Source organism: Oryzias latipes, chromosome 10 (genome assembly GCF_053564925.1).
Source record: "Oryzias latipes strain Hd-rR chromosome 10, Olatipes_Hd-rR_3.1".
Classification (NCBI taxonomy): Eukaryota; Metazoa; Chordata; class Actinopteri; order Beloniformes; family Adrianichthyidae; genus Oryzias; species Oryzias latipes.
Genome location: NC_136246.1, coordinates 21,712,236 through 21,736,456, shown reverse-complemented (window position 1 = coordinate 21,736,456; position 24,221 = coordinate 21,712,236). Strand labels below are relative to the sequence as shown.

At 38.9% G+C, this 24,221-nt stretch overlaps 1 protein-coding gene across 16 annotated transcripts; it reads right to left on the bottom strand.

Moving 5' to 3' along the window:
* Positions 1-941: 941 nt before the first annotated feature.
* LOC101164571 (UDP-N-acetylglucosamine--peptide N-acetylglucosaminyltransferase 110 kDa subunit) lies at positions 942-13,469 on the bottom strand. Of its 16 annotated transcripts, none has more exons than XM_078954300.1 (23): positions 13,298-13,433; positions 13,055-13,152; positions 11,558-11,738; positions 9,484-9,727; positions 9,298-9,366; positions 5,981-6,097; positions 5,822-5,901; positions 5,402-5,597; positions 5,176-5,316; positions 4,984-5,084; positions 4,751-4,904; positions 4,549-4,650; positions 4,270-4,467; positions 3,867-4,025; positions 3,704-3,793; positions 3,459-3,584; positions 3,210-3,380; positions 3,011-3,127; positions 2,764-2,937; positions 2,524-2,676; positions 2,184-2,436; positions 1,989-2,112; positions 942-1,914 (listed from the first exon to the last, which is right to left on the bottom strand). In XM_078954300.1, exons 2-23 carry the CDS (start codon positions 13,089-13,091, stop codon positions 1,734-1,736), a joined length of 3,168 nt encoding a protein of 1,055 aa, XP_078810426.1. In that variant the 5' UTR covers positions 13,092-13,152; positions 13,298-13,433; the 3' UTR covers positions 942-1,733. The 16 variants fall into 16 exon arrangements, with proteins under 16 accessions (XP_078810426.1, XP_078810427.1, XP_078810429.1 ...); XM_078954301.1 differs by having other exon boundaries at positions 2,767-2,937; XM_078954303.1 differs by having other exon boundaries at positions 2,767-2,937; positions 4,288-4,467.
* Between the last annotated feature and the right edge of the window lie 10,752 nt (positions 13,470-24,221).

Sequence of the window (24,221 nt, the reverse complement as noted above, 5' to 3'; positions counted from 1 at the left end):
GATTTAACCACTTTTTAGTCAGATTAGAAGGAAAAAAACATTTTATGTTGTAATTTCACACAATATCAGGTCTAATTTAGTAGTTAATGCTTTAACAATATTGGACAAATATAAATTCATTGAAGTAAATTTTCAAAAACGAATCCTTTAAAAAATTTTCACAAGATTTAGTTTCATTTATTTAAATTCATAAAAAATAAAAAAGCAGGAAAATTTCTCACCTTTGCAAAGGCCGATAAGTTTTATGAAAAACCTGAGTATTTATGGGTGTTATTGTATTGGTATATGTATTGGTATATGTTATTGTGTATGGTTTTATTTTACCATCTAATTTTTTTCAATTATGCCAACAAATCAATTTGTTTTATTCCAACAGGTTTATCATGTGTATGTTTTTGAATGTTCAATTAAATAAAAAAATATCCAAACATTAATAACCGAAGAATTAGGTTGAAGAAAAAGGTTAAGTGTTTTAAAAGTGCAGTTACAACTAAAGGTAATAAAAATTATGGCTAGAAAGTTTTTTTTTAAAAAGTGACAGAAAGTGTTCAGAGCTGAGTAGCTGTCAGTGAGTACAGTACATCATGAGTGCGTTTTGTTTTCGGGCCTTGCGAGGTCATCTGAGACTGCCTTGCTTGATTAATAACTAACCTAGTTAACAGCCAGCTAAACTATCCAGGTTTAATATAGTTTTAAAATTATACTGCTAGTGTTTTTTGGGTAAAGGCAAGGGTGAACTGTGCCTGACAGCTTGTAGGTTTGCTGCAGTGATCCCAAACTAATTTAAAATAAAATCATGACGCATGATTTGCATTTTTCTTAAACTTAGGCTTTAAAAAAAAAAAAAAAACTGATGAATCTGAACTGGATAAAACAAGAAAAGCGGAATAATCCATTTATACATAAAATAGCCTTTTAAAATAAAACCAAGACTGCCAATATTTTTGCAATCTCTTATTTATTACATATAGAGACTTGCAGCAGCACTAACAGCAAACAGTAATCAGACAATACAAAAACAAAAAAACTGTGTAGAAAATACTTACCCAACCCTGGTTTGAAAAAAATATATAGATTTATGAACAGCCCGAGTCATCAAACAGATGCTTTTAAACAACTTGGGCTTTAAAGTTCCTTTCTCAAAACTCAAACTCTAAAATGATAAAAAAAAAACTGAACACATCTGTTGAGTGAAAAGCTTATTAAAAGCTGGCATTTGCTGAGGGAAGAAGCCATCGTACAGTCTAGGTCCTTAAAACTTTACTGCAGCCAAACAACCATTGCAATTTGTCTTACGGTAAAGCTGATAAATCTGGGATTACTGTTTAGACTTGAATGGGGCAACATTGAAAAATGTAAAACACACAGCATCCTTAACCCATTTATAAATAGATCAGAAATGACTGCTGGGTATTCTCTCACAACAAGAGGGAAACAAGAAAAATCCACAGTTCCAAGCACTGAGGAAGTAGCATGACATCACAATCCTCATGCTCACCAAGTACATATAGCGTTTCAAAAGTCTCAGACACGGAGCCTGAAGGTCCCAGGCTTCATCTGGCTCAGGAGATGCTGATGCGTCCATGACTGATGTAACAGGTGACAAATGTGAGCATGTGCGGGCTGTTCGTAAGTAGGAGTGAATGAGAGAGCTGAAGACAGTCATTCACAGAGGAGACTAAAGCCCGCCCTCTCCAAACAGTTCAGATGGGATGCAGGAGGAGTATGGTCGTTCAGGCGCTCTCACTGGCCTCAGCCGGCTGCAGTTTGACCAGGTGGTCTGGTTTGTTGCCATTGCTGTGGTGCTCCCACATCAGCTGGTAGAGCTTTTCCAGGTCAATTGTGTACTGCTTGGTGTTGAAGAGGGGACTGCAGATTCGATGCTTCCACACACGTGCTCTGATCATCTTTAGGCTGCAGAGAAAAAGGAAAGTAGACGTTAGATGTGGATAAAGACAGTCGCCACATAACCGTCCTGCTCAACTTACTACTCCATGTCAGATCCCAGCTTGACTGCTATTTCCTCATAGTCCTGGCGGTTTTGTGCTATTAGCTCAGGGCAGCCCAGACACTGGAGCTGAGAAGCGGCTACACGGGAAGCCAGGGTCTCGCCTACAATAGGGATGTTTGTTAGATAAATAAACACACAATCAGAAGTCAATCTCGACTGACGGCCTCCTCACCTGGCATGGTTACCATGGGAGTTCCAGCCCAGAGAACATCCATGCCTGTCGTGTGACCGTTGCACAGCGGCGTGTCGAGGCACACGTCAGCGAGCTGGCCTCTCCTCACGTGCTCCTCCTTAGGAGCCACTGGGGAGAAAATGATGCGAGAGGCGGGGAGGCCCAAGTTCTGAGCGTACTGCTGAATGTTTGGCTCCCCGACAGCAGGGAAGCGAAGGAGCCACAGCACACTGTTGGACACTCGTTTCAGGATCTGCAAAGAAAAAAACGGCTCATCAAAGCTGGAAGTTGAAGGGAACACTCCGATAAATGGAAAAACAGTCTGATCTTTCCAGCTTACATTGGCCCACATCTGCAGAGTAGGCGGGTCAATCTTGTAGAGCTGGTTGAAGTTGCAGTAAACGATGGAGTCCTCCGGCAGGCCATACTGGGAGCGAGTCGTCACCACAATGGTGCGTGGCACCTCCTCCCCGGTGGCAGCTTTGTTGTTGATCTAAATTTGGAAAATAAATAAATTGATTCGAACTGAGCGATAACAAAAAGCATAAAGATGGAGCTGGCAGCATGAACATTCAACTCCTACCTGTGTGGTGGCCAGCCCATTGCTGACAGTGAAGTTATTGATCGTGACCTGGATCTGGCCTTGATTGATCATGTTAATGATGGCCTCTGCAGCTGTGTTCATGGGAATTACAGGCATGGACAGAGCTCCATTCGAGTCACCAGCTGATTCCTGGTTGTTGTCACATTTCATCTGAAAAATGTCAATACAGAGGTTAGATCAGTGTACAGGCAACGATTGACAATCAAAAAACCCATTCACTCACTTTAATGACTTTGACGTCGGGCAGACTGTCCAGGAAGGCCTTCAGATCAATGCCATTGAGAACAATGCGGTTGTCAAAGATGTGACCGTTTGATTTGAAATCAATCACTGCCTTTTTCTGCAATAAAATAGTTCAGATTTTTTTAACTTGTGAGTTTTTTGAGATCACGTATGACAGGACTGCAGAGGTCAAGACGGACCTTGAGGTGGGGAAACATGTTGGCATGATCTCCAATGAAGAAAGTGTTGGGCATGTAGGCGAGCTTCTCAGAGTACTGCTCAGCGACTTCCATGGGAGACGTCTCCTTGTCGGTTATGATGTAGTCCATGAACGGAGCCCCACTGGTTCCGGGGTAGCCGAGCCACATGGCCTGTTAGACAGCAGGAACCACTGTGAGAGCGTTCTTCAAAAGCAGAACACCTTCTCAACAGGCTGGAAAAGAGCTCACCTGAATGGGAGCAGGGCGAAGGGCAAACAGTTCATTTCTAGCTCCTTTGGTGTATCCGTTCATGTTGACCAGAATGTTGATTCCATCCTGGTGAATGCGATCAGCTGCTTTGCCATTACAAGGTATCTGCAGAGAAAAGAAAACAAACACTTCACAAACAACTAAAACATTTTTCATTTCAGTTACATTCATAAAAATTATTTAAGAAGAGACTGTTACGAGCCACAAAACAGCATAAAGGCTACCTGGGAGAGATCTGTGAAGTGATGGGCTTCTGCCACAACCTTTACACGGAAGTTTGTACTATCGTCAGGACTGAGCGCATAGCAGAACACCTTAGAAGAAAAACCAGGTGTTAAAATTGACAGAAATATAGTGTAGACTAGAGAAAACAAAAGGATCATTAACCTCAAACTTCTCTGGATTGTGCATTCCTGGGATGGACTGCATCAGGTGAGACGTGGGGTGGTTTCCGAAGTCGGAGCTGACATAGCCGATGCGCAGACGTCCACCACTGGCTTTCAAATCCTTGGGATGCTCGTAAGCAGGTTTGTGCAGTGCGTTAATCTATGGAAGCAGCAACGGCAAGATGTTAGAAATGCAGGAGAGAATGAGTTCCATGAGTCCTTTCCAGGCAACAAACAGACCACGAGTCAGAAACCTTCGGCTAACAAATTCCCTTAATCTGCACAGCCCTCATAAACCCACTAGCAGGATCCAGTTGATCCCTTACCTTCACCACATCCCCACAGACGGGCAGAGCCATCACCAGTAACCTCAACACCCAAAATGTAAATGAAAAGTTACTTGCTTTCATCAGTGCGTGTACCTTGTCCAGGCAAAGGTTTCCATGGCGCTCGGCAATTGCCTTGCGGAAGTTGTGGGAGAGTGGGTAGAGCATGCTGTGGTGCGGGTGCACCGAGGGCAAGCGGTTCTTGTCCAGCTGGTCAGCCACGATGCTAACCAGCTTCTTCATCCGTTCGTCATAGTCTGTCCAGTCGCAAACAATCTGGAAATGGAGGAGGTCAAAACTAAGCAGAAATCTATAATTTGGAGTTGAGGAAAAAATGAAAACAGAAGTTAAAAGTACCTGTAGGCAATGTGCCAAGTTACAGTAAGCATCAGGAAAATCTGGCTTGAGTTTCAAGGCGGTGCGATAGGATGCAATGGCCTCTGGGATGTTTCCAGAATCCTGCCGAACATAATTCAAAAATTGTATATTGAGGTAAACACATATGAACAGATTTACAACCGACTTTCCTAAAAGAAAAGGACGAGGCAGTAGAGCCCACCTTATGGATAGAGGCCAGGTTACTGTGAGCATCAGCGAAGGCTGGATTGATCTGGATGGCACGAGTGTAGCACTGCAGAGCTCCCTGGACATCTTGCATTTCCTTCAGAGTGTTTCCCATGTTGGAATAGGCATCAGCGAATGTGGGGCTGATTCTAAAATGGAACAAGAAAAGATGTTTAGACACAGGAACGTGCAAGCGGACAATCCTTTCTGCCTCAACAGTTTCTTAACCTGATTGCCTCCTTGTAGTGCATGAGAGCCTCCTGAAGTTTGCCCTGCTGCTGCAGGACACTGGCCAGGTTAGAATGAGCTGCTGCAAACTCTGGGAATACCTGACGGAAAAACACCACCATACCATTTGTTACGTTTATTTTATCTGCTCAAAAGAAAAACAATTAGAGAAGCGTGCAACGATCAATTCACCTCCAGAGCCTTTCTGTAGAGCTGGACTGCCTCCTCAATGTTGCCCTGTTCACGTTTGATGTTTGCCAAGTTGTTCAGGGAATCGGCGTGAGTGGGACACAAACGTAAGGCTGTGTTGTAGCACTCTTCTGCTTCAGACACCTAGAAAGGATCCATTATGGTGTCAAGTCATGAGAAATGTAAAAAAACAGGTAAAATTCTGTTTACAGTGAATTCTGGACATTACATTTCCTTTCTCCTTCAATGCGTTTGCCAGATTACAGTAGGCATCTGGGAAGTGGGGCTGCAGTTCAATGGCCCGCCGGTAGGTGTCGATGGCCAGGTCGATGAGTCCCTGTTCATAGTAAACGCAGGCCAGGTTCCCGTGAACCACTGCATGGTTGGGGCTTAGACTCAGAGCTCGCAGGTATCCAGCAACAGCTCTGGAGACAACATGACAAACAAGGAATGTTCACAACTTTCTAAGCTATTTTCCACAAATCATCACAGGCACAACAGTTTAAGATTTACAGCTTTTAACTAAAACCGCCTTATCGGACAGCTGTTTTTGGAGCTGCAGGATTAAAAATATCACAAACTCCATGTTAAGTTCATAAAGGTGTGGTAAACCTGAAGCAAGAGCATAAAGCTCATACTTTAAACTCACCTGTCAAAGATGCGAGCTTCTTTCAAAACATTTCCTAAATTGATATAAGCATCCAGGAAATTTGGGTCCAATGTGACTGCCTAAAAATAAGGAAATAAAAGTAACATTAAATGATAAATCTATTAAATAGTGTGTATAGATATGAACAATTCTTCTTACCTTTTCAAAGTGGTGTATAGCGAGCCATATTTCCCCCTGGGCATTGAACACACAACCGAGGTTGCTCCAAGCGACAGCAAAGTTGGGCTGAGTCTCAATGGCTTTCAGGTAACAAGCCTTCAGTAGGTTTACATTGAAAACCACAGAAAACGGGGAAAAAAGAAAAGGAGAGGTGGAGTAGACAGGGGAGGGGTTGAATGAAAAGAAAAACAAAAACAAAAAAGGGCAGAAATAGCAAAATTAGTAACTACTCTCCATGATAGCAAAAAGTGAGTCTACAGCATGGGCTCGCTGGCGCAGAAGTCTGCCGCGCAAAGCTGCATAGCTTTTTCCTACGCTGCGCGGATCCAACCAGCACCCACACTCACGTTCTCATCCTGAAGTTATGACCACCTTTTATCAAACACAGTGGCTCTTATTTCCTCAAATTCCATCTATTGTCCTTCCATTAAAACACTGAAAACACTGAAAATAAGCAGAGGCTGGTAGATCAGTGCTGACATTCACAACCTTGGATGTGGAACAGTGAGTGCAGGTGATAGTCCCTGTAATGCGGGCGCAGTCAACGCAGGCGCGCTGGGTGGGTTTGCCGCCAACACCACAATGCACCATGTATCGCTGTTCGCATGACCTTGCTCCTGGCAAAGTTCTTACTTCGCTTGTGCGCTCGCTGAATGGCCGGATGACAACGGCAGCAGACCAACAACCCCTGGCAGATAATCTGCAGCACCAGACTAGCACACACTCTGCAGCCATGAGCTTGGAAGGATAAACAAGACAGTTGGGGGGCATTGCCAGAAGAGGCAACATAGTTTACTGTGGAGAGATTTTTGTGTGTGTCCTTAATCATAAAAACAGAAAGCCAATAGATGGTGAATGAATCAAAAACTGCTCAACGCATTTGTCATAACAAATCCTGTCTTGAGCGTTTTGGTGCATTTGGGAGCGAGGCTGGTTTTTGGGTGGGGTGAGGTCCGCAACCAAACAGGCCAAGGGGGATGAGGGGGGAGGGCGTTGGGGGTTGCACGCGTGCGCTTTCCGCCATTTAGGTTGCTTGAAGGGTATCGCTGCGCAGCCCCTGCGCTACTGCAGACTCACAGCGCATTTACTGCATCATCAGAACGCTGCAACTCCAAATAAAGAAAGGGAGAAAACAAAACAAATAGGAAAAATAACCAGCATGTAAGTGTTAGAGGGTTCTTAATGTTTTTCATAATTACAGCTTCCAAATCCAAGTTTCTTTTTACTTCATATAAAATTGGTTAATTAGTAAAACAAATTTCAATAAAAACTAACTGAAAAATATTAAGTTTATTTTTTCTTTCTTTCACAAGAGCGAGGGGCTCAAGCATGAAGTAAGGTGGTTTTTCTTTTGTTGGCAGTTACAAACCCGTTACCATATTTTTGGACTTTGTCAGAGTGGTGGTCGCAGCTGGCTGGAAGAAGAGGAGAGGACTGAGGCTGCCCTAGAGTTCCTTTCCGCCAGGCACCTACGCAGGAATAGTGTCACCCACCTGAAACCTTCTAAATAACAATATCAGTCGTGGAAAAAACCAAAAGAGACAAAATCAGAAAACAAGATCGTTAGTAAAAGTTCTTCAAACAATACATTATTTGTTGATTATGGATATAAAGCACCAAATCACGACAAAACAAAAATAAATGGTAGCTTTAGCTTTAGCTTTCAGTCATGCATTGAGGGCCTGATACAAAACAAGAGGATTGCTTACAGGCTAACCGAGGGAAGAAAGGCTTTGCTGTTCAGTTAATCACTGACATGTAGTCAGACCTCTATTTTCCTGCCAATTGAGAATTTAAACCAAACTACAAAGAGGGCGATTACTGGCTTGATCTTACCCAAATGAACTGATCCCATTTCAGTAGGAATATTATTACATATTTGAAGGAAAAGGGAAGAAATGTGAACCAATGCGTTTCTTATATTCCACTAGCATTTTCAGAAAATATATTTTTTAAAACTTTGATTTCTTTATCCTGGCCTGCTTTCTTGAATCCTGGCCAATGGATAGGGAAGAAAATTCTGTGGTTTAAGTACTTGTATCTAGAAGTCTCCACAGATCTGAAATAAAGAGGTCATTGCTGCTGCTGCGCATCATACTGTCTTTCTAATCCAGCATCTGGCGCAGGTGGTGGAGCACAAATAGTGAGTGAGCTGTCTGCTTGACACTACTTCAACCGCCTTAAGGCACTGAAGAATGAGCTTTATATGTAAATAAACGGCAGGGCATGTCAATAAATATCAGAATGATTGACTAATCGTAAATCTCAGTGTAAGTACTGACTTTTGGACATGAAAGGCATGTGGGGATGCGCCTCGGCATCAACTAGGGGAAGCTGATTGGTCAAGAAGACAGCTCTGGTTGCGCACACTCCACCGATCCTTAGCAAGCGCGCGGGGGGCAGAGCTACAGAGCTGGGGAGCTTGTGACTCCCTGATGCTCCTCCACACTCCTTTACCCCCCTCTAGCATGAAATAAGATGGCCTGTAACCAGCAGGACAACTCCATATGACCGGATTTGAACGGACCAAGGGAGCCCCCCCCCCCCCCCCCCCCCGTGACAAGCACATTTTAAAGTGACAAAGTTGAGTTGTAAACTCCTAGTGGGGAAAAAAATAAAAAAGGATCCACACTGGCAGAAACTACCAGCTGAAAACAGGGATAGAAATATTGTCATTGGGCACTTGATATGCAACACAGGAGTATAGCAGTTAGGTTAGAAACCATCTTATCTTTTGCACTTCAGATAAATTCTATCTTGATATCAGTTCATAATCACTTTAAAGACCGAGCCAGCGTTTTCCCTCCCAGATAAACATCATTAGGATGCAGGGCCAGGGTTCAATCTGAAGGGTTCACTTACTGCAGCCTTTCTTCCTGAAAGGGGAGGGGATGACCTTTCATTAGCAAGGTCAGCAAAAACAGTGGGACTAAGTAATAAGGACCATTGTCAAAAAGAATTTGTACAAAAAGATCAGAAAAAATAAAGATTTAGATAATTTAAGTTCGAAAAATGTTTAAAGAAAGGACAGCTTTAGAGTGCAATATGAGTCTTTTAGACTCTAGTTCAATATTTCCAAAAAAACTTTTCTAAAGTGAGGTGAGAAGCTCCTTGCAAGTCTAAAATAAGCTGATGTTTATCTGGCCCCCAGAGAAAAGAGGACTTTAATAAAGCTCCTAAAAGTAACGAAAAAATAAAAGAAAAAGGAAGAATCGATGGCCTAAAAAGACATCCTAAAACTAAAGGAGAGAAAATAAAACCCACATCTTTAGCATTGAAGACACAAAGACGCGTACCTTAGCCTCTTCCAAACGTCCCAGGGCTTTGAGCAAGTTGCCCAAATCGCTACGTACACAATAGAGATCCTGTAAAAGAAAAAAAAAAACACAAAGATTTAAAAATAGAATAAAATAGAATGTTTTCACTAACAAGTCCCCCCCCCCCCCCCCCAAATTTTTCAAGTACTTAATAACACCACTTACTGGGTTGTATTGTAAAGCAGACACATAAGCTTGGACTGCTCCCTCCATGTCTCCTGCAGCCACCAGAGCTGCTGCCAAGTTGATGTACCCGTCAATGAAGTCCGGCTTCAGCCTCAGTGCGTGGCGATAATGCTCGATGGCCTCCTGCAACTGACCACGCTCCTTGTACACGTTTCCCAGGTTGGAGTAAGCCTCTGCAAGCATTGGATTCTGCTTGATGGCCAAAGTACTGAAGTGAGCAGACCTGTGAGCAAAAATATAAACACAGTTAACCCTCAACACCGACACGGTCACCAGCGGCAGAAAACACACGTTTGCGCTGATTTACATAACTTTCCTGTCGTTGCAGTGGTTTCCACGGTGTCGAATTTTTATGCAACGATGTTGACAATCAACAAATAGACAATCGATAGTTGTTAGAAGAAATATACATAATTTAAGCTGTGTTTTTAAAAGTGTGTCATCGTAATTTATGTTGTAAATATAAGTTATTATTGTGAAAAAATGTCTAGGAATTCAACCAGAGCAAAACTCTTGTCAGAACTTTGAAAGAAGAGGAGTTGGAAAATCAGGAGATGCAGGACGGTCTTCATCCCGCATGCAAGTAAAACATTTATGTACAAAAAAGTGCCAAGGATTAGATTTACCAGAAAAGTGTAATTTTAACTATTGCTGTCATGTTTCTGTGGTACTCCGATTTTTTTATTTACTTTTATTGCATTGCTGCATATCTGTACCAACAAAGATGTATTTCAGCAAACATGCTACTTGCATTGTTTGTGTTACACAAATCATACAGATTTGTCATTGATTTACATTAGGGCAGCACAAAATGAGGAACACTCGCAATATGCGGTATTAGTGATCAATATCATGACGATGACATAACTTACGATACATAAAAAAATGGAAAAACAACCAAAAACAATTCCCAGTTCACTGGTACAGTTTAATTTAAATAAGAGTTAAACGTAGTCTACATAGGAGGCCAACATCTAACATAACAGATCCGATTGGTCAAATGCATTAAGGGATTTTTTTGATTCGTTACATACTTCAGGCTGCCATAAGACTGTTTTAGCACATTTAAGATTACCATTCATTGCAATTTTGCGGTCTTTTGCTATACGCGTATTGCACAGCTTGATATCGCAATAATGATACATTTGTGACTTATTGTGCAGGCCTAATTTACATCATGCTGTCTGCATTCTGACTTTCTTCTAATGAGAGTGGATATAAAAAAGGAGTGTTTTCTACAAAAGAAGCACCCCTCAGATTTGTGACAAATGTAGAGTTGGCCTGTGCTTTCAACTGGAATAAAACTGCCTCAAAGTCTGCCATATGATCAAAAAATGTCCCTTCTATGTTTGCAGAAGCTGTAGAAAAATAAAATACAATCGTCCAGACAAACAAAACTGCTTGTGCTACTTCAAACGAGTTAACAATAATTTCAAAACATTTAGATCAGTTAATCTAGGTTTTTTATAAGAAAAATAGTCATTACAGTTATTACAATTTGAGTAAATTTGGAAGTTAAATATGTACTGAATAAAGAGGCAAAAGACTTCACTCTAAAGTTTTGAGACAATTTATTGTTAATTAAAATAAGGCTGGGGAGGCCAATTACAATAAGCTTTGTGTTGACTTTAGTTCAAGGTTTATCAGTTCTGTCGGTGATTAGAGTGAAAATACTAGGAATAAATGTGTTGCATGATTAAAATTCTCTATACTGGAAACAGTATGGTAGATGCTGATTGTCGATGATTTGTGACTTACCTAAAATCATATCTATTTTATGTGTTCTTGTCAAATTTACCATCTCAATTTTATTTAGCATCTACTTGAAAACAAAAACATGTTTTCATAACTGGAAATAAATTCAGGTGTCAAAGGATTAGGGAATCATCAATAGAGGCCTCTTTAAGAAGTAGAAATAGCACCTCAGCTAAAAAACGGCTGGTTTCTTCTAACAATAAAGAAAGTGTTGGAAATACCATTTCTTGATCCTTTCATTTGTAAAGCCCTTCCATTCTGCTGCTCTCATTTGCCAGCCTGTATAAAGTGTTCTCACCTGTCAAGTCTTCTGCACTGGAAGTGAATGGAGGACAGCAGCAATAACACTCCAGTATTATCAGGCTCCTGCCTCCACAGCTGCATGCAGTGGCGCTCGGCCGCCTCAAAATCTCCTGACTGATACTCCCGGTGTGCAAGCTCAGCCAACCCTTGGAAGGAAAGCATACGTTTTGTTGGTTCTGGACAACCAACACAGGCCAAGGAGGGGGGAAACGACATGTTAGAGGTGATGAAAGAAAATAAAGACGACAAATGAAAAAACAGGAAGAAATAAAAATAGAAGCAAACATGACAATGTTTGTATTAAAATAAATGCCTGACAAATGTAACTTCAAAATGTGATAATGGGTAAAAATGATGACGTCACAAGAGGGAACATAAGGGGGACACTTCACAACTTTTATACAAACTATAAGCATCTGTACATATAAATTAATTACAATTTAATGTATATAAAAAATGCACACTGACGCTTTTTTCCAACTAAGGAAACGCATAATTTATATGTCAGACTAGCTTTTCCAAAATGCAGAGTAAACGAAAACGTTATTAAGTCTATTCGTCATCAAACAGGTGCATCTTGATAGAGAACAGGGAGATTGTGGCTCCACCTACTGTAGCATCTACGTCACTGCTACAAGCTTTTTCCAACAGCATTTTTATCATCTGCTGCTGCTAATTCACGATTGAATTTTAATCTTAAATTTCTTTACATATCATCCATTATAAGAAAAATGCTACACGAACAAGTTAAAAACACGATTTTCATCGAAGTGGGTCTTTATTGTGGGGGTGGGGTGTGTGGAAAAAAACTGCACCACAACGCACGCAAAATCTGCTAATAATCGCGTTAAAGTTAGTTTATCGTTAAAACTGAGCTTGTTCGTCATTTTCTAATTTTGAAAAACATATATCCCTAACATTCGCCGTCCCTCCCAAAAAAAAATGAATTAAAAAATAAGATATCTTTGAAGGCATTTTAGTAGGACACTTCATTTCAGCGCCCTTTATTGCAAACCGAAACGCCCCTTAGCTGGCGGCCATTTTCTCAGACAAAAACCACGAGATAAATGTTCAGTTTAGGATTTAAAAAAATAAAATGTATGAACATAGTGACGCCCAAGGAGGAAAAATGTTGCAGCGCCAAAGATTTAATCGTTTCCTACCCATTTAAACGTCACATCTACAAATACCAACGCTAGCTCGTCTTGACTTAATACTGTTTAGGTTAAGACGCCAAATGAAGGAATATTCGGTACAAATTGGCGAAAAATATAATAAAATAGCCTTATTATAATATATCTATTAATACATATAAATTGGTACCGTGGTGTTAGAAGAGCGGCGCTACTGGTTTACATACTAGCATCCTCATTTACCTTATTGCTGTGGATTACCAAAAGGGTCATTGTTAGATTAAAATTTACTTTTAAAAACTATTTTAAATCGTTGCTTCTTTCTAAAGGAGGTGCTTTTATTTTTTTGAGCCACTAACCTGTACTGTCTGCCACGTTTCCCACAGAACTCGCCATCTCCCCAGCAGTCTTCGTTTCTTGCACGGCGGTCGTCAATGTGTCGTCTGGGAGCTCACAGCTTCAGAGAAAAATAGATGTATTTCTTATAACTAACTGTGGTCTTTCTGAGACGAAAACTGAAAGCACGTTGTTGTCTGGCTAGGTAGACCGGGTTATAGTTACCTACTAATCTCGTATTCAGAATAAATTTCCTAAAGCCCTACCTTAAAATGCCGCTGTTTGGGTATATTTACACAGATAATGTAGTTACTGCACCTACATATGACATAAAAAATATACCGCTACCGTTCACGATATTCTATCTGCACAACAAAGCAGCTAGTGAACGTAAAATGGCGAATTGGGTGGAACTCGTTTTTGTGATCAACTAGATCCTGACACCGGCATTGATTGAAAATAATAGTTGGGCATTAATACATGTGACTATAAACCCAATATACATTATTATTTTTATTGTATTAAGAAGTTATACATATACATATATATAACCTGATGTAAAATTATACACTTAAGGTAAAACCACGCGGAAGAATACAATGGTGCAGTGAGACTCAAACGGTAAAAGGAAGCAGCACTGCTCGGAGGTATCTGAAAGAGTCACGTGTCAGCTGTGCTGCGAGGAAGTGGAAGGTGCGCTGGTCTAGTAACAAACACATCAACATTACATAACCGTGGGTTGTTTGATTTCTTTTTATTTTCTTTTAGTTCTTCTTGTAGTTTTATTTATCTTTTTATTTTATTTTAGTTCTTCTTGTAGTTTTTATATATATAGACACACACAAAAAACATATTCAAATACACACAAAAGAAGTTCAGATAAGATTTGTAATTCCAGGGACATTTAACAGGTGTTAGCTTTTATTTTATTTTTAACTGCAAAGGGTATTTTCTTAATGTGTAAAGCAAGCATTAAATGTACAATCTACTGTTAAATATCTTTCCACATAAATACTGTTTACTAATCCTTACTAGTTACATATATTTTGTCAACTGATTTTTTTTTAAACTGTAGCCTGATGGATAGAGTTCTGGTTAAATCAACATCAATTGCTATGTGAAGGAAGTTGCCAACAGGCTCAGTTTACATTGAACATCACTGACAGGATGTGTTTGCACCAGAATAACTATTCTTCTAATCTTCAAGTCCCGAGCTTAAACAACTTTATTTCTATTTCTTTTTAAAATATTTCTAGGACTTGCAGTATGTTTATGGTTTTTTTCAACCAAGCAATTTTCCTGCAAGATTAATCGACATCTTCTAACACATCTTATTTTTTGCCAATATTTAATGTTTTTCCTTAATATGTTTTGCCAACATTGATATCCAAACATAAACCCTTGTTTTTCTTTTCTTAATTATGTTTAAATTAATTAGTTTTTGTTTTAACCAAATGTTTTTTAACCCTGTTTTTGCAAACAGCAAATGTACATTTAAGATAAAAAAACAAACAAACTCCTGTTTCTGACATATTAAAAATGTTGCTGGTGTGCTGATGCTGTGATCTGTCATAAATTTGCAAATAAACCAGTTTACTGCAAATTTTAAAATCTACTGTTTACCCTTTTTTCTCTACTGTTTTAATCTATGCTCCTATGCATGCATGCACCATTTTTGTTGGTTTTTTTAAGTGTGCATGTACATGTATGAATGAATACAAAAAATGCTTTTTTTTTTTCAAAAGCACTATTTAAGGAGTAGCTACTCAAATTTTGTTGCAGGAATACAATGTCAAATAAGGCATTAATGATTCTGAATATTAGTTTTAAAGTAAAATATTGGATCAAATTTTCATGATTCATTGTTAATACAAATGAATACTTATACCAATATTTTGCCATTATTGGAACAAGACAAACAAATCAGAATGCTGTTTTTTTATTTATTATAAATCTACTTAAGTAAAATGGAAATATCTGGGTTAAATTTTCTCTAAAACTAAGGTTTACATTTCTTAATTTTAAAATGTTATTACAGTCAATCTATCTCTTTAAACATAAGTATGTATTACAAACTCTCGACACAGTCGAAAGTAGGAAGCAAAAAGATAATTTCCTGAAGCAAACATAACTGCCAAAAAAATGTGATGATCAAAAGTGAAAATAAATAAAATGTGTCTTAGAATGTGGCTTCATCAGCAGCTCTTCCTTTGCTTCCTTGTTTCTCCTGCTTTAGCTGCCTTCCCTTCATTTCTGATCGAGGGCGTGTCTGTTTGCAAAACAAACCCGGATGTGCAACACAGCAGTTCTCACAGAACCTGATTTCTATCAAGTTTTCCACATACGTTTGTGTTCTTGTTGTGTCGAGAACAGGCACATGTTTCTCTGTTTGTCTTTGATTATCACATGTTTCTGAAAAGGGCCCATGCGGGTCTACCTGAAGCCCAGAGTGCTCCAGATGTTATCCAGTCATTGGTTTAGTGTCATGCTTTCTCCTTTGAAATGTGTTTTGTCTCCATGTTGGTTTGTGTGAATTGTGTCACAATACAGTCAAAGATTTACAAAGAAGATTTAAAATACTAGAAGAACCAGAGTTGTTTTAAGTTGTTTTTGCTTTCCTCTCGTCTCCTCTGGATCCTTTGTTCTATTCTAAAATTGAGCAGATATTTACACATTAGAATTTCACAGCACAGAAGCATGAGCTACAAATGCAAGTGGCTCCAAGATGACATTTCTAGGTGACATCCCATGAATCATCTCTACAGTGGTCACAGTGAATTTACAGTTTCATTCCAATTAAATGGATTAAATTCACCTAAAACAAGAAAACGACATTAGTGGGAGCAACACTATACCATCTAGATTTGATTATGTTTAAAAAGAACTGGAGTCTACTCAGTCTTCCAGGTAGGTGGCTTGTTTTACAGATCTGTTTCGATTAACTTTAATGTAAAATGGCTCCATGGTCTAGATTTTTGTCAAGTCTTCAATAACAAGTTCATCCACTTTTATGTCTCCTGAGAACAAGCTCTAGCACTAATCTAAACCACACTTCTGAGGTTATCCTTTCCTGAAAGTCAATGGCGCCGTCACCCTGGATGAGTCTAGTAACAATAACGTGTCATCATAATGAAAAAAACTCTGACCCGGAAGCAGATGTCTTTTTTTCTTTGTTCATTTTTGAACAGTTTGATTGAACATCACTCCGGTACTCACTTCACCAGCACCCTGTCAATTATAGCTTAGTTTGATTGCTGTTTCCAGTCATAATTTGAGTTTTAGATCTCATTTTATGTTTCCATATGTTGGGTGTGGGGGTCATGAGGGATCATGGTATCTTGTGTGTTTTATAATTTTATAATATAAAAAATCAAAAATATTCTATTTTTATCCTTTTTTTTCATTGAAACCCACATAAGTACTCTTGTGTAATTATAAATTGCTAAATAAAAAAAAGTTTAATTCAATCATACATGCAGGCTGTCATAATTTCCTTGGCAGCTGAAACAACACATAATTCATCATTCTCCTTTGTCATTTTTATTTTACTTTTACTGTTCATGTCCATTTTTGAATCATTCTTTTTTAATCATTTTATTCTGTGCAGTGCTACTGTGGGTTTGCCTTCTATAGAAGGTGAATAAGGTGTACCAAGTCATTAAAAGGCCACATAGAGACTAATGAGAACTTTCACCTACTCACAGTAAGGCCTCAGGTAAGATTTTATCTCATAGCTTTCTTGTAACAATGCAGCACATGCATTTATTTGAACTATATCTTGTTTGTTGACCTGACCAAGTGGAACTTTTCCAAATAAAAACCCCTAATTGTACTAATTGAATTTTATTTGTTTGTTTTTCCTCTTAGAGTGCCAAAGGTGATTTTTAATGTGGCATTAATATGTCCTGAAAAGTCCCACCCTGAAGACACCAAAGTCTCTTTGCAATCCCAATATGACAGGTGGGTCTTTGTACTGCACACAGAACAGTTTTATTCTTGTGACCTTCATACCACAGAGTCATGCTGAAACAACAGGATAACACCCTAATCAAAGTGTCTTCTCCAGACTATTTTAAACCGGTTTGCAGACTTTTTAATTATCTTGCATGAAGAAAATACTCTGATCCTATATTAAATTATTTTTGTGTTTATTATTATTTTATAATTTAATTTGAAACGCATACATTTCACTTTTCAAAACATTGAGGTGTGTTTATGCAGTACTTAAAATTACCAACAGGGGGCAGCATCTATTAGGTCTTCAGCCTTTGACGTTCACATGGAGCAGTACTTTTGACATTAAATTGTCTTATTTTACTGCTTTCTGATCAATTTTAAGTACCTATTTAAAAAGGCCATAGTTTAATATTCATCCTTATTAGCAGTAGAACTTGTGAAATGTATTTTATCTAAACTAAGCTATCCTCCTAAACACAAGACTTTACAGGTGTGCCATGATCCTTATGTTGCATTTTAGTCAAATTTTAGACTTTTATATCTGAAGATTATTTTAATAAAAGGCCCATAATGACCTCATGTGGACTTAGTAAATATACAATAAATAATGTTTTCTTTGAGTTTTTTCCAGTATTTTCCTTCAATTTTGGTCAGGGAACTTAATTTCAGAATCAATGATTTTTGATGCAAAAATAACTAGTGAAACTGAAATTTTAAACTTAAGTTCATAAGAGAAGTGGAAAAAAAAAACTTTAAGAACCAATTTCATTATCACAGTTTGTGTTGAGTTTCATTGGATTTGTGAATGGAAACAATGTTTTACTACTGTTCAAGTTAAGGAATAAGTGATGCCTTTAAAATGTTTGTGTACTTTAGAGATGCTGAAAATGGATTTGTTGTTTGTCAGACTCTTGTTTTACAGCGCCCTCTTCTGTGAAGCAGCTAACATCAATGCTTCTGTTGGTTTTGCGCTGAACGCCCCAAGCATCCAGAGGGTGCTGGGTTCATGTACTCTTCTGCACGTTCTTCTCGTTCTCACTCACTCATCATACTGCTCAGGGTCGCCTGTGCAAAGGATGATGTAATGGATGCTGTGTGCGTACAGCAATCGCATTTGACATGCTTTATCTTTGTGCATGGGAAGGTTATAAAAATGTGCACATCTTCTCCATCTCAAAGAGTCTGTTTGATCTAAACACAAAAGCTCCACTTTCCGGGTACTATTTTAGGAAACACGTGAGCGCAAAATATTTGCTAACAGATTAATTTAGACTAGCCTCTATTAAAAAAACAAATGTGCTGATACTCAGGGTCTGCTGTGCTGGTTAATTGATGGGTCCAGATATGTTGTGACCGAGAGAGTGGCCTAAATTTTTGCAGCCCATTTGTTTTAGGATGAGATCCAGTGCACACCAATGACCCATATTATCTGAGATGCTTTGGAATGCTTGGGTTGCTTTGGAATACAGAGGGAGTGAAGCTGTTTATGTCTTGCAAAGCCTTCTATCAAACATCTTACTTTCAAGACTGGATGTTAGTCTGCTACTGAGCAAATAACTCAATTAGTTTCCTTCTTCTTTTTTTTTCCAAGATTCAGATTGAATTTCTGGGTTTTTCTTTGCAGAGAATCAAAAATAAAAACAGAATAAATCTCTCCCTAAAGATTAAAAACAGTATTCACTTTATTTTTTGATGTTGCTTTCACAAAAAGCAACGTCTATAAAATAAAACTAAAAGTTTCACTTAAGTTCAAATGATATGATTTTAAAATAAAGGCAACATTTCCTCAAGAGGTGTAATAATTCCATATTTTATCAAATACCTACATTAACAAAAACACATGTTGCTTTAAATATTTTCTATTAGGAAAAAGATGACATAAAAAATGAACAAAAGTACTTTCTAAAGTGCCCCAATCTGTGTTAAGACAATACGGAAAGTTTTCACAGATTCAAAGGGTGTTACCAGATGTTGCTCTCTTAAGCAAAGAAGTAGGAGGATGCAGGATTTTAGCTGCCAGCCTGCTTAATCATCAGGTTTAGACACTTTGATTCATCCTCCTGGTCTTTATTTAAGACATTTGTCAGGTGCAGACTGGCGTTTTATAGCCTCGCATTTTGTGGTTGGAAGTTGTGTGTGAACAGAAAAAGTATGCACATAAAAGCTCAGCCATAATCGGTTTGTTTTTGCTTCAAGAATGCACAGTTTTAGGTCAAACATTATCAACGCAGCTGTGGATGTTTTTTTCTTTTTTGTAACTGCATGTTTCCTTCCCTTCTATGACCTGATAGTGCATGCAAATGTGGAAAAATTGACTTGTAGAAAGACTTTTATGCTTTAGTGGTGGTTTTTGTACTTTAAGGTGTCAGAGAGAGGACAGGTCAGAACTGGTGTTTGCAGTTGAGGTGTCAGGACCTGCCTGGTACCTACCATCTTTCACATCTCAGCATTCATCACCTGTTGTCCCTCTCAGTGCTTGACTCCTTTTGTTTCAGCCATTCCTCCAGTTTCTTCTCCTCGCTTGTTTCCTTCTGGTTGACACCTTTTTCTGCCCTCAACATTGATTTTTTTCTTCAACCTCTGCCAATTCCTTGACTTTCCTCGCTACCACTCCATGGATTTCCCCCCAAAATATTTTCGTCTTCTGAAATAACACTTCAAGGACATTTTTGAGTAAACTAAATGCTCAAAATGGGACTTTTCCCAAGGGGTTGGAAAAAGATCCCATGAAAAAGTCTCCTCTGTCAGACGACACTGCTGATCCCTGCTTTGTGAGATCTCATTTAGATCCACCTGAGGGGCACAGAGTTGAGTGAAGATCCAGAGACGGGATGTCTGGGATGCAGAAAGATTATTGTAGGACCCCTTCCCTTCCAGCCAAGCTAAAAAACCATCTGGGTCTGCTACACCAGTGACTGGTTATGCAAGTTTCTCCTTTTAGAATTGTTGCTGATGTTTCAGAAACAGTGTTTGAATCACTTTCGTTTAGACAAACCCTGTATCTTTTTCCAAAGACTTTTGATTGTGCAATGACTTGGCTCCTTTTCATTTTTTTCTTTTCACCAATTTATTTTCAGTTTATTTAACTCAAAATGAAGTTGGCAAGTGACAATTTTCTTTACGTGAAATGGCAAACACGTTCACTTCTCTCTCTTTTGTTTAAAACTGAAAACTCCAAACTTGTCTTAGCAGGTGCTCTGTTTTGTTTTCTTTTTTCTTATTCAAAATCAACTTGAGTATCAAATTTAAAAAGAAAAAAAAATGCTGTCATAAATGAACAACACATTTGCTGTGAATGCTTCTAAGACTACATAACATTTCAGTCAGACAACTCTTGCAGTAAGAAATATTTATTTGACATTTTTCCACATTCTTTAAGTTGGCATTCACATATTTTCGTTTGGCATAAGGCTCCGTTCAATTCCATAAAACTTCCATAAAATTCCATGAAATTTCCATAAAACTTTCGGGTAACAAAACCCCCCTTTACGGAGCCCACAGGTGGAAGCCGGGGAGGAGGGTGGGGCGAAGAATGAGCGCTGAAGGTAAGAAAGAATGAACAACTGCGCACCTGGCTTAAATAGGACGCTGAGCAGGTGAGTTAATTAACTGAACCGCCCTAGGGTATTTACCTGAAAAACACTGCAGCGAGTATCTGCCCGAAATACGATAAATCGTCATTAAAGACCCACTCCAATGAAAAGTGTGTTTTTGGTGTCTTTAACACGTTCTTGTGGCATTTTTCTGACGATGGAGGACAAATGTCAAGAAAATGAAACTTTAAACTTTATTGCTGAGTATTTCTTTGTTCAAGTCATTGTTTAGGAGCAGATGCAAAAATGCCTTTAGGAATAGCCAATAGCAGTGACATAAGTGCCACAATGGACAGGCCTTAAGCTCCCTGCGCTGCTTCATTCTGATACATACACTTGCAAACAAATAGATACACGTAGGTCTTTGTTTTCCTCGTCTGAGCTGGCATCTGGCTTTAAAACTGTACAGCTGGATAGCTCCAATATTGCTCACCATTTTTATTGCACCTGTAATTCTATGTTAGGGTTGTGAGGGGCTGTAAGCTAGTGGGAGAGAGTGTAAACAAAGGGATAATGAGAAATGAGGACAGGCTTACTTAGACATTTTTGATTAACTACTTCCACTCTGCAGAAGCTATGTCCTAAAAAACTACAGGTTTCTTTTTATTCTGGTTAAACATGGCATAGTCATAATTAAAAGCCCGGTGGAAACGCTTTGCAATAGATCAAAAGATGATTGGATTTGGACTTTAAATAGAAAAACAGGTAAAAATTGCTCTTTACAGTACATCACCTTAGTTTAGATGACATTCACCTGACATTTCTTAGGTCTTCCTAGGTCATTTGGTCACTTTCTCCCAGCTCTTCTACATCTCTCTAAATGACTTTCCTCATCACTGACATTCACAGCCTAATTGACATGTGCCAAGCCTTGAGCAGACAGGACTTGTTGTATCCGCTCACACGCAGAAGTCATCCTCTTCATCCAGAAAAATGGATCATCCATCACTAACTTTGCCAGTTGCATAACACCCTGTACCTTCTCAGGCAGTCATGGTTATGAGGAGCACTTTGTCCTGAAAGAGGGTCACCACCAGAATGAAGAAAACAGCCTCTTTGCAGCCTCAGGGCACAATACGCCAGTGTTCATCCAAATAAAAAAAAAGAAAACCACCCAAAGTTCTCCCCTTGTTGACTCCAACTATGTTTTTATCTGTTGTAAAATCGCCCTCAGTGGTCTTTTGCTGTTTTTAGCAGCAAAATAAAAAAATCTGTCATTGTCTAGGACATAGTTTCGGCAGAGCAGCAGAAGTTAATTTGAAATTCTGTTTACACTCTCTCCTGCCAGCTAACAGCCCAACCCCAAACTAACATAAGTATAGCAAGAAAAAAAACAGTGCGCAATGTCGGAGCTATGCAGTTGTTCAGTTTTGAGCCAGATGCCAGCTTGGACGTGGAAAATGAAACGTACATGGATTTATTTGTCTGCAAGTGGATGCATCCGAATTGGAGCAGAGAAGGGAGACTTTGACCCCCGCTTTGCAGTTGCTGCGCCACAAACCTGAGCTTTTTCAAACTGCAGGTTTTTATCTTTTCCTGATCCATTACAATTCGAATAATGAAATACTCCAAAATGCAATTTTGATCTTAAATTATTTCATATATGTCCCCCATCATCAGAAAAATGCCACAAGAACATGTTAAAAACACCAAAAAAAACATCATTTTCATTGGATTGGGTCTTTGATGTAGCTTGAGAGGAAATGTTTGAACTGCTCTTACTGCACCTGCTTGAGTCATATGCTAACACTTTTTACGTCCGGTCCAACTTACTAAGGCCTTTCAGTGTGTGTGAGAACATTTCCCTCTTGTCTTATTGAAGCAATTCCAAGTTATGCAACTGTTCATGTGCCACAATAAAGGATTAGACCAACTTTGAGAAGATAAGCTTCATACTAATAATAAGCAGCCGCAGCATAAGGCTGGATTTCTATGGGACATTTCATATCTTATTCACCATCTCCTCTTGCAGCTCCCGGCCATGGTTCATGGGAAAATCAGTTTAGTCTGGAGCCATCTTCTTCTCTCGGCTTGTATATTTGTTTCTTCTCCAGTGTGCAGATCAAATGGTTCCTGTCATACAGCCATTCCACCATTATTTGTCAATTCTGTTTTCTCCTGTGCTTCCAGCCTTTGCCTGCTTTTGTCTTTTCCCACCATTTGCTTTTCCTCTCTAGATATCCTGTTTATATGTCGTGCACAGTTGAAGAAATATTGCGGAAATCTGGACTCGTTTTCAGATGCAACACATGCTCAATTTAAGCCTGTTTTGGACATTAGAATTTTACAACATATTTTAAATATTTTCACTCATGTTAACATTGCACAAACTTTAGTTAGTTTTTCTTGTTTTTTTTTAATGTTTTAGAGACTTTTTTTTGTCCCCCTTAAGCAAAAACTGTTGTGCTTATCCAAAAGTACATGAGCAATCCTGTGTGTATTTATCTGTGTGTACACAGCATAGTCGGAAAAGGGCTGGACCACTGTGGCTGTGGAGGGAACATGGAAAGACTGCGGAGGAAAAGGCGTAGCTGCAGCCTGTCAACCACTACTTCCACCATATTTACCACAGAGTGCAGTAAAACACACGTTGGAAGCAAATTCACTTCTGTACACACTGTAAACACTTATGCACACAACCAAAAGAGCCCATAATACTAGAGTACAGATCTGACCACTGCTGTGAAAGTTTTCCTTGTAAAAACATTTAAATTGGCAAAAAAAAAAAAAGACTGATGGGATCCAGGACTAGTATGGCAATATAAAAATAACATTTTAATTGTCGGTTGAAATGTAGTTGAAACAGTTTTTTAATTCCTTTAAGAGAGACTTTTTGAAACGGCACCAAAACAATAATATAAAAAAAGCTGCTAAATATGTAGGTCACTGACAATTCATTAAAGGCAGGGCCGCCAGAAACAATGTCAAGCTGTCATTACTGCAACATTTGGCAAAGTCATTCATTTCTGATATTTCAACAAGCTGTTTAGTTTCAAAAGATTACTTCCTCTCTAGTTTCCTCTGTTATCTCCCGTGAAACAATTACAGGAATCAGAACAACTTGTGTTTGTAAGAACGACAAGTGAAAACACTTGGGATGTAAAACTGGCGGACATCAGAGAATGGAGAAAGTCCTCATAGATTATGTATGTCACACTAAAATCTTCACTCTTAAATTAGCAGCTTTTAAGTGATCTTTAATCTTGCCAAAAAAGAGAAAAAAAGGATCTGTGAAAGGTACATCTAGGGAAGCGGGGCATGGGGTGAAATGTCAAGGGTTACTGGTGGAGAGGTAAGGGTAACTGGGTGAATGGATAAGGCAGTGACCTTTGACAGCTGCACTACTAAATAGACTGCAAAGACCTAAAACAGCAATCAAGTTAAAAGCCCTGCTAATTATAAAATATACCTTCAGCCTACATTTTGAAGGTTTAAAAGTTTTCCTTTATTTTGAAAAGATTGAGTAATAAATAAAAATACACCAATGAATCTTTGTGTTTGTGCAAGTGATAAACCACGTGCTAAAATTGATAGCTGAACCATTTAAGCAAAAATGACAGACTTGAAATTATTCAAGTTGAATTACAAAAGTTAACATCGGCGCAGCAAAAAAAAAAAACGTTGAGAACTTTTCAAATTT

What these genes read in the sequence shown, in the direction of transcription:
- LOC101164571 (XM_078954300.1), bottom strand. Translation starts at nt 13,091, where the DNA reads ATGGCGAGTTCTGTGGGAAACGTGGCAGACAGTACAG. An exon ending in ACCTGGCCTCTATCCATAAG is followed by an intron (nt 4,651 to 4,750) that starts GTGGGCTCTACT and finishes TATGTTCGGCAG; the next exon opens with GATTCTGGAAACATCCCAGA. An exon ending in TTCGCCCTGCTCCCATTCAG is followed by an intron (nt 3,381 to 3,458) that starts GTGAGCTCTTTT and finishes GCTGTCTAACAG; the next exon opens with GCCATGTGGCTCGGCTACCC.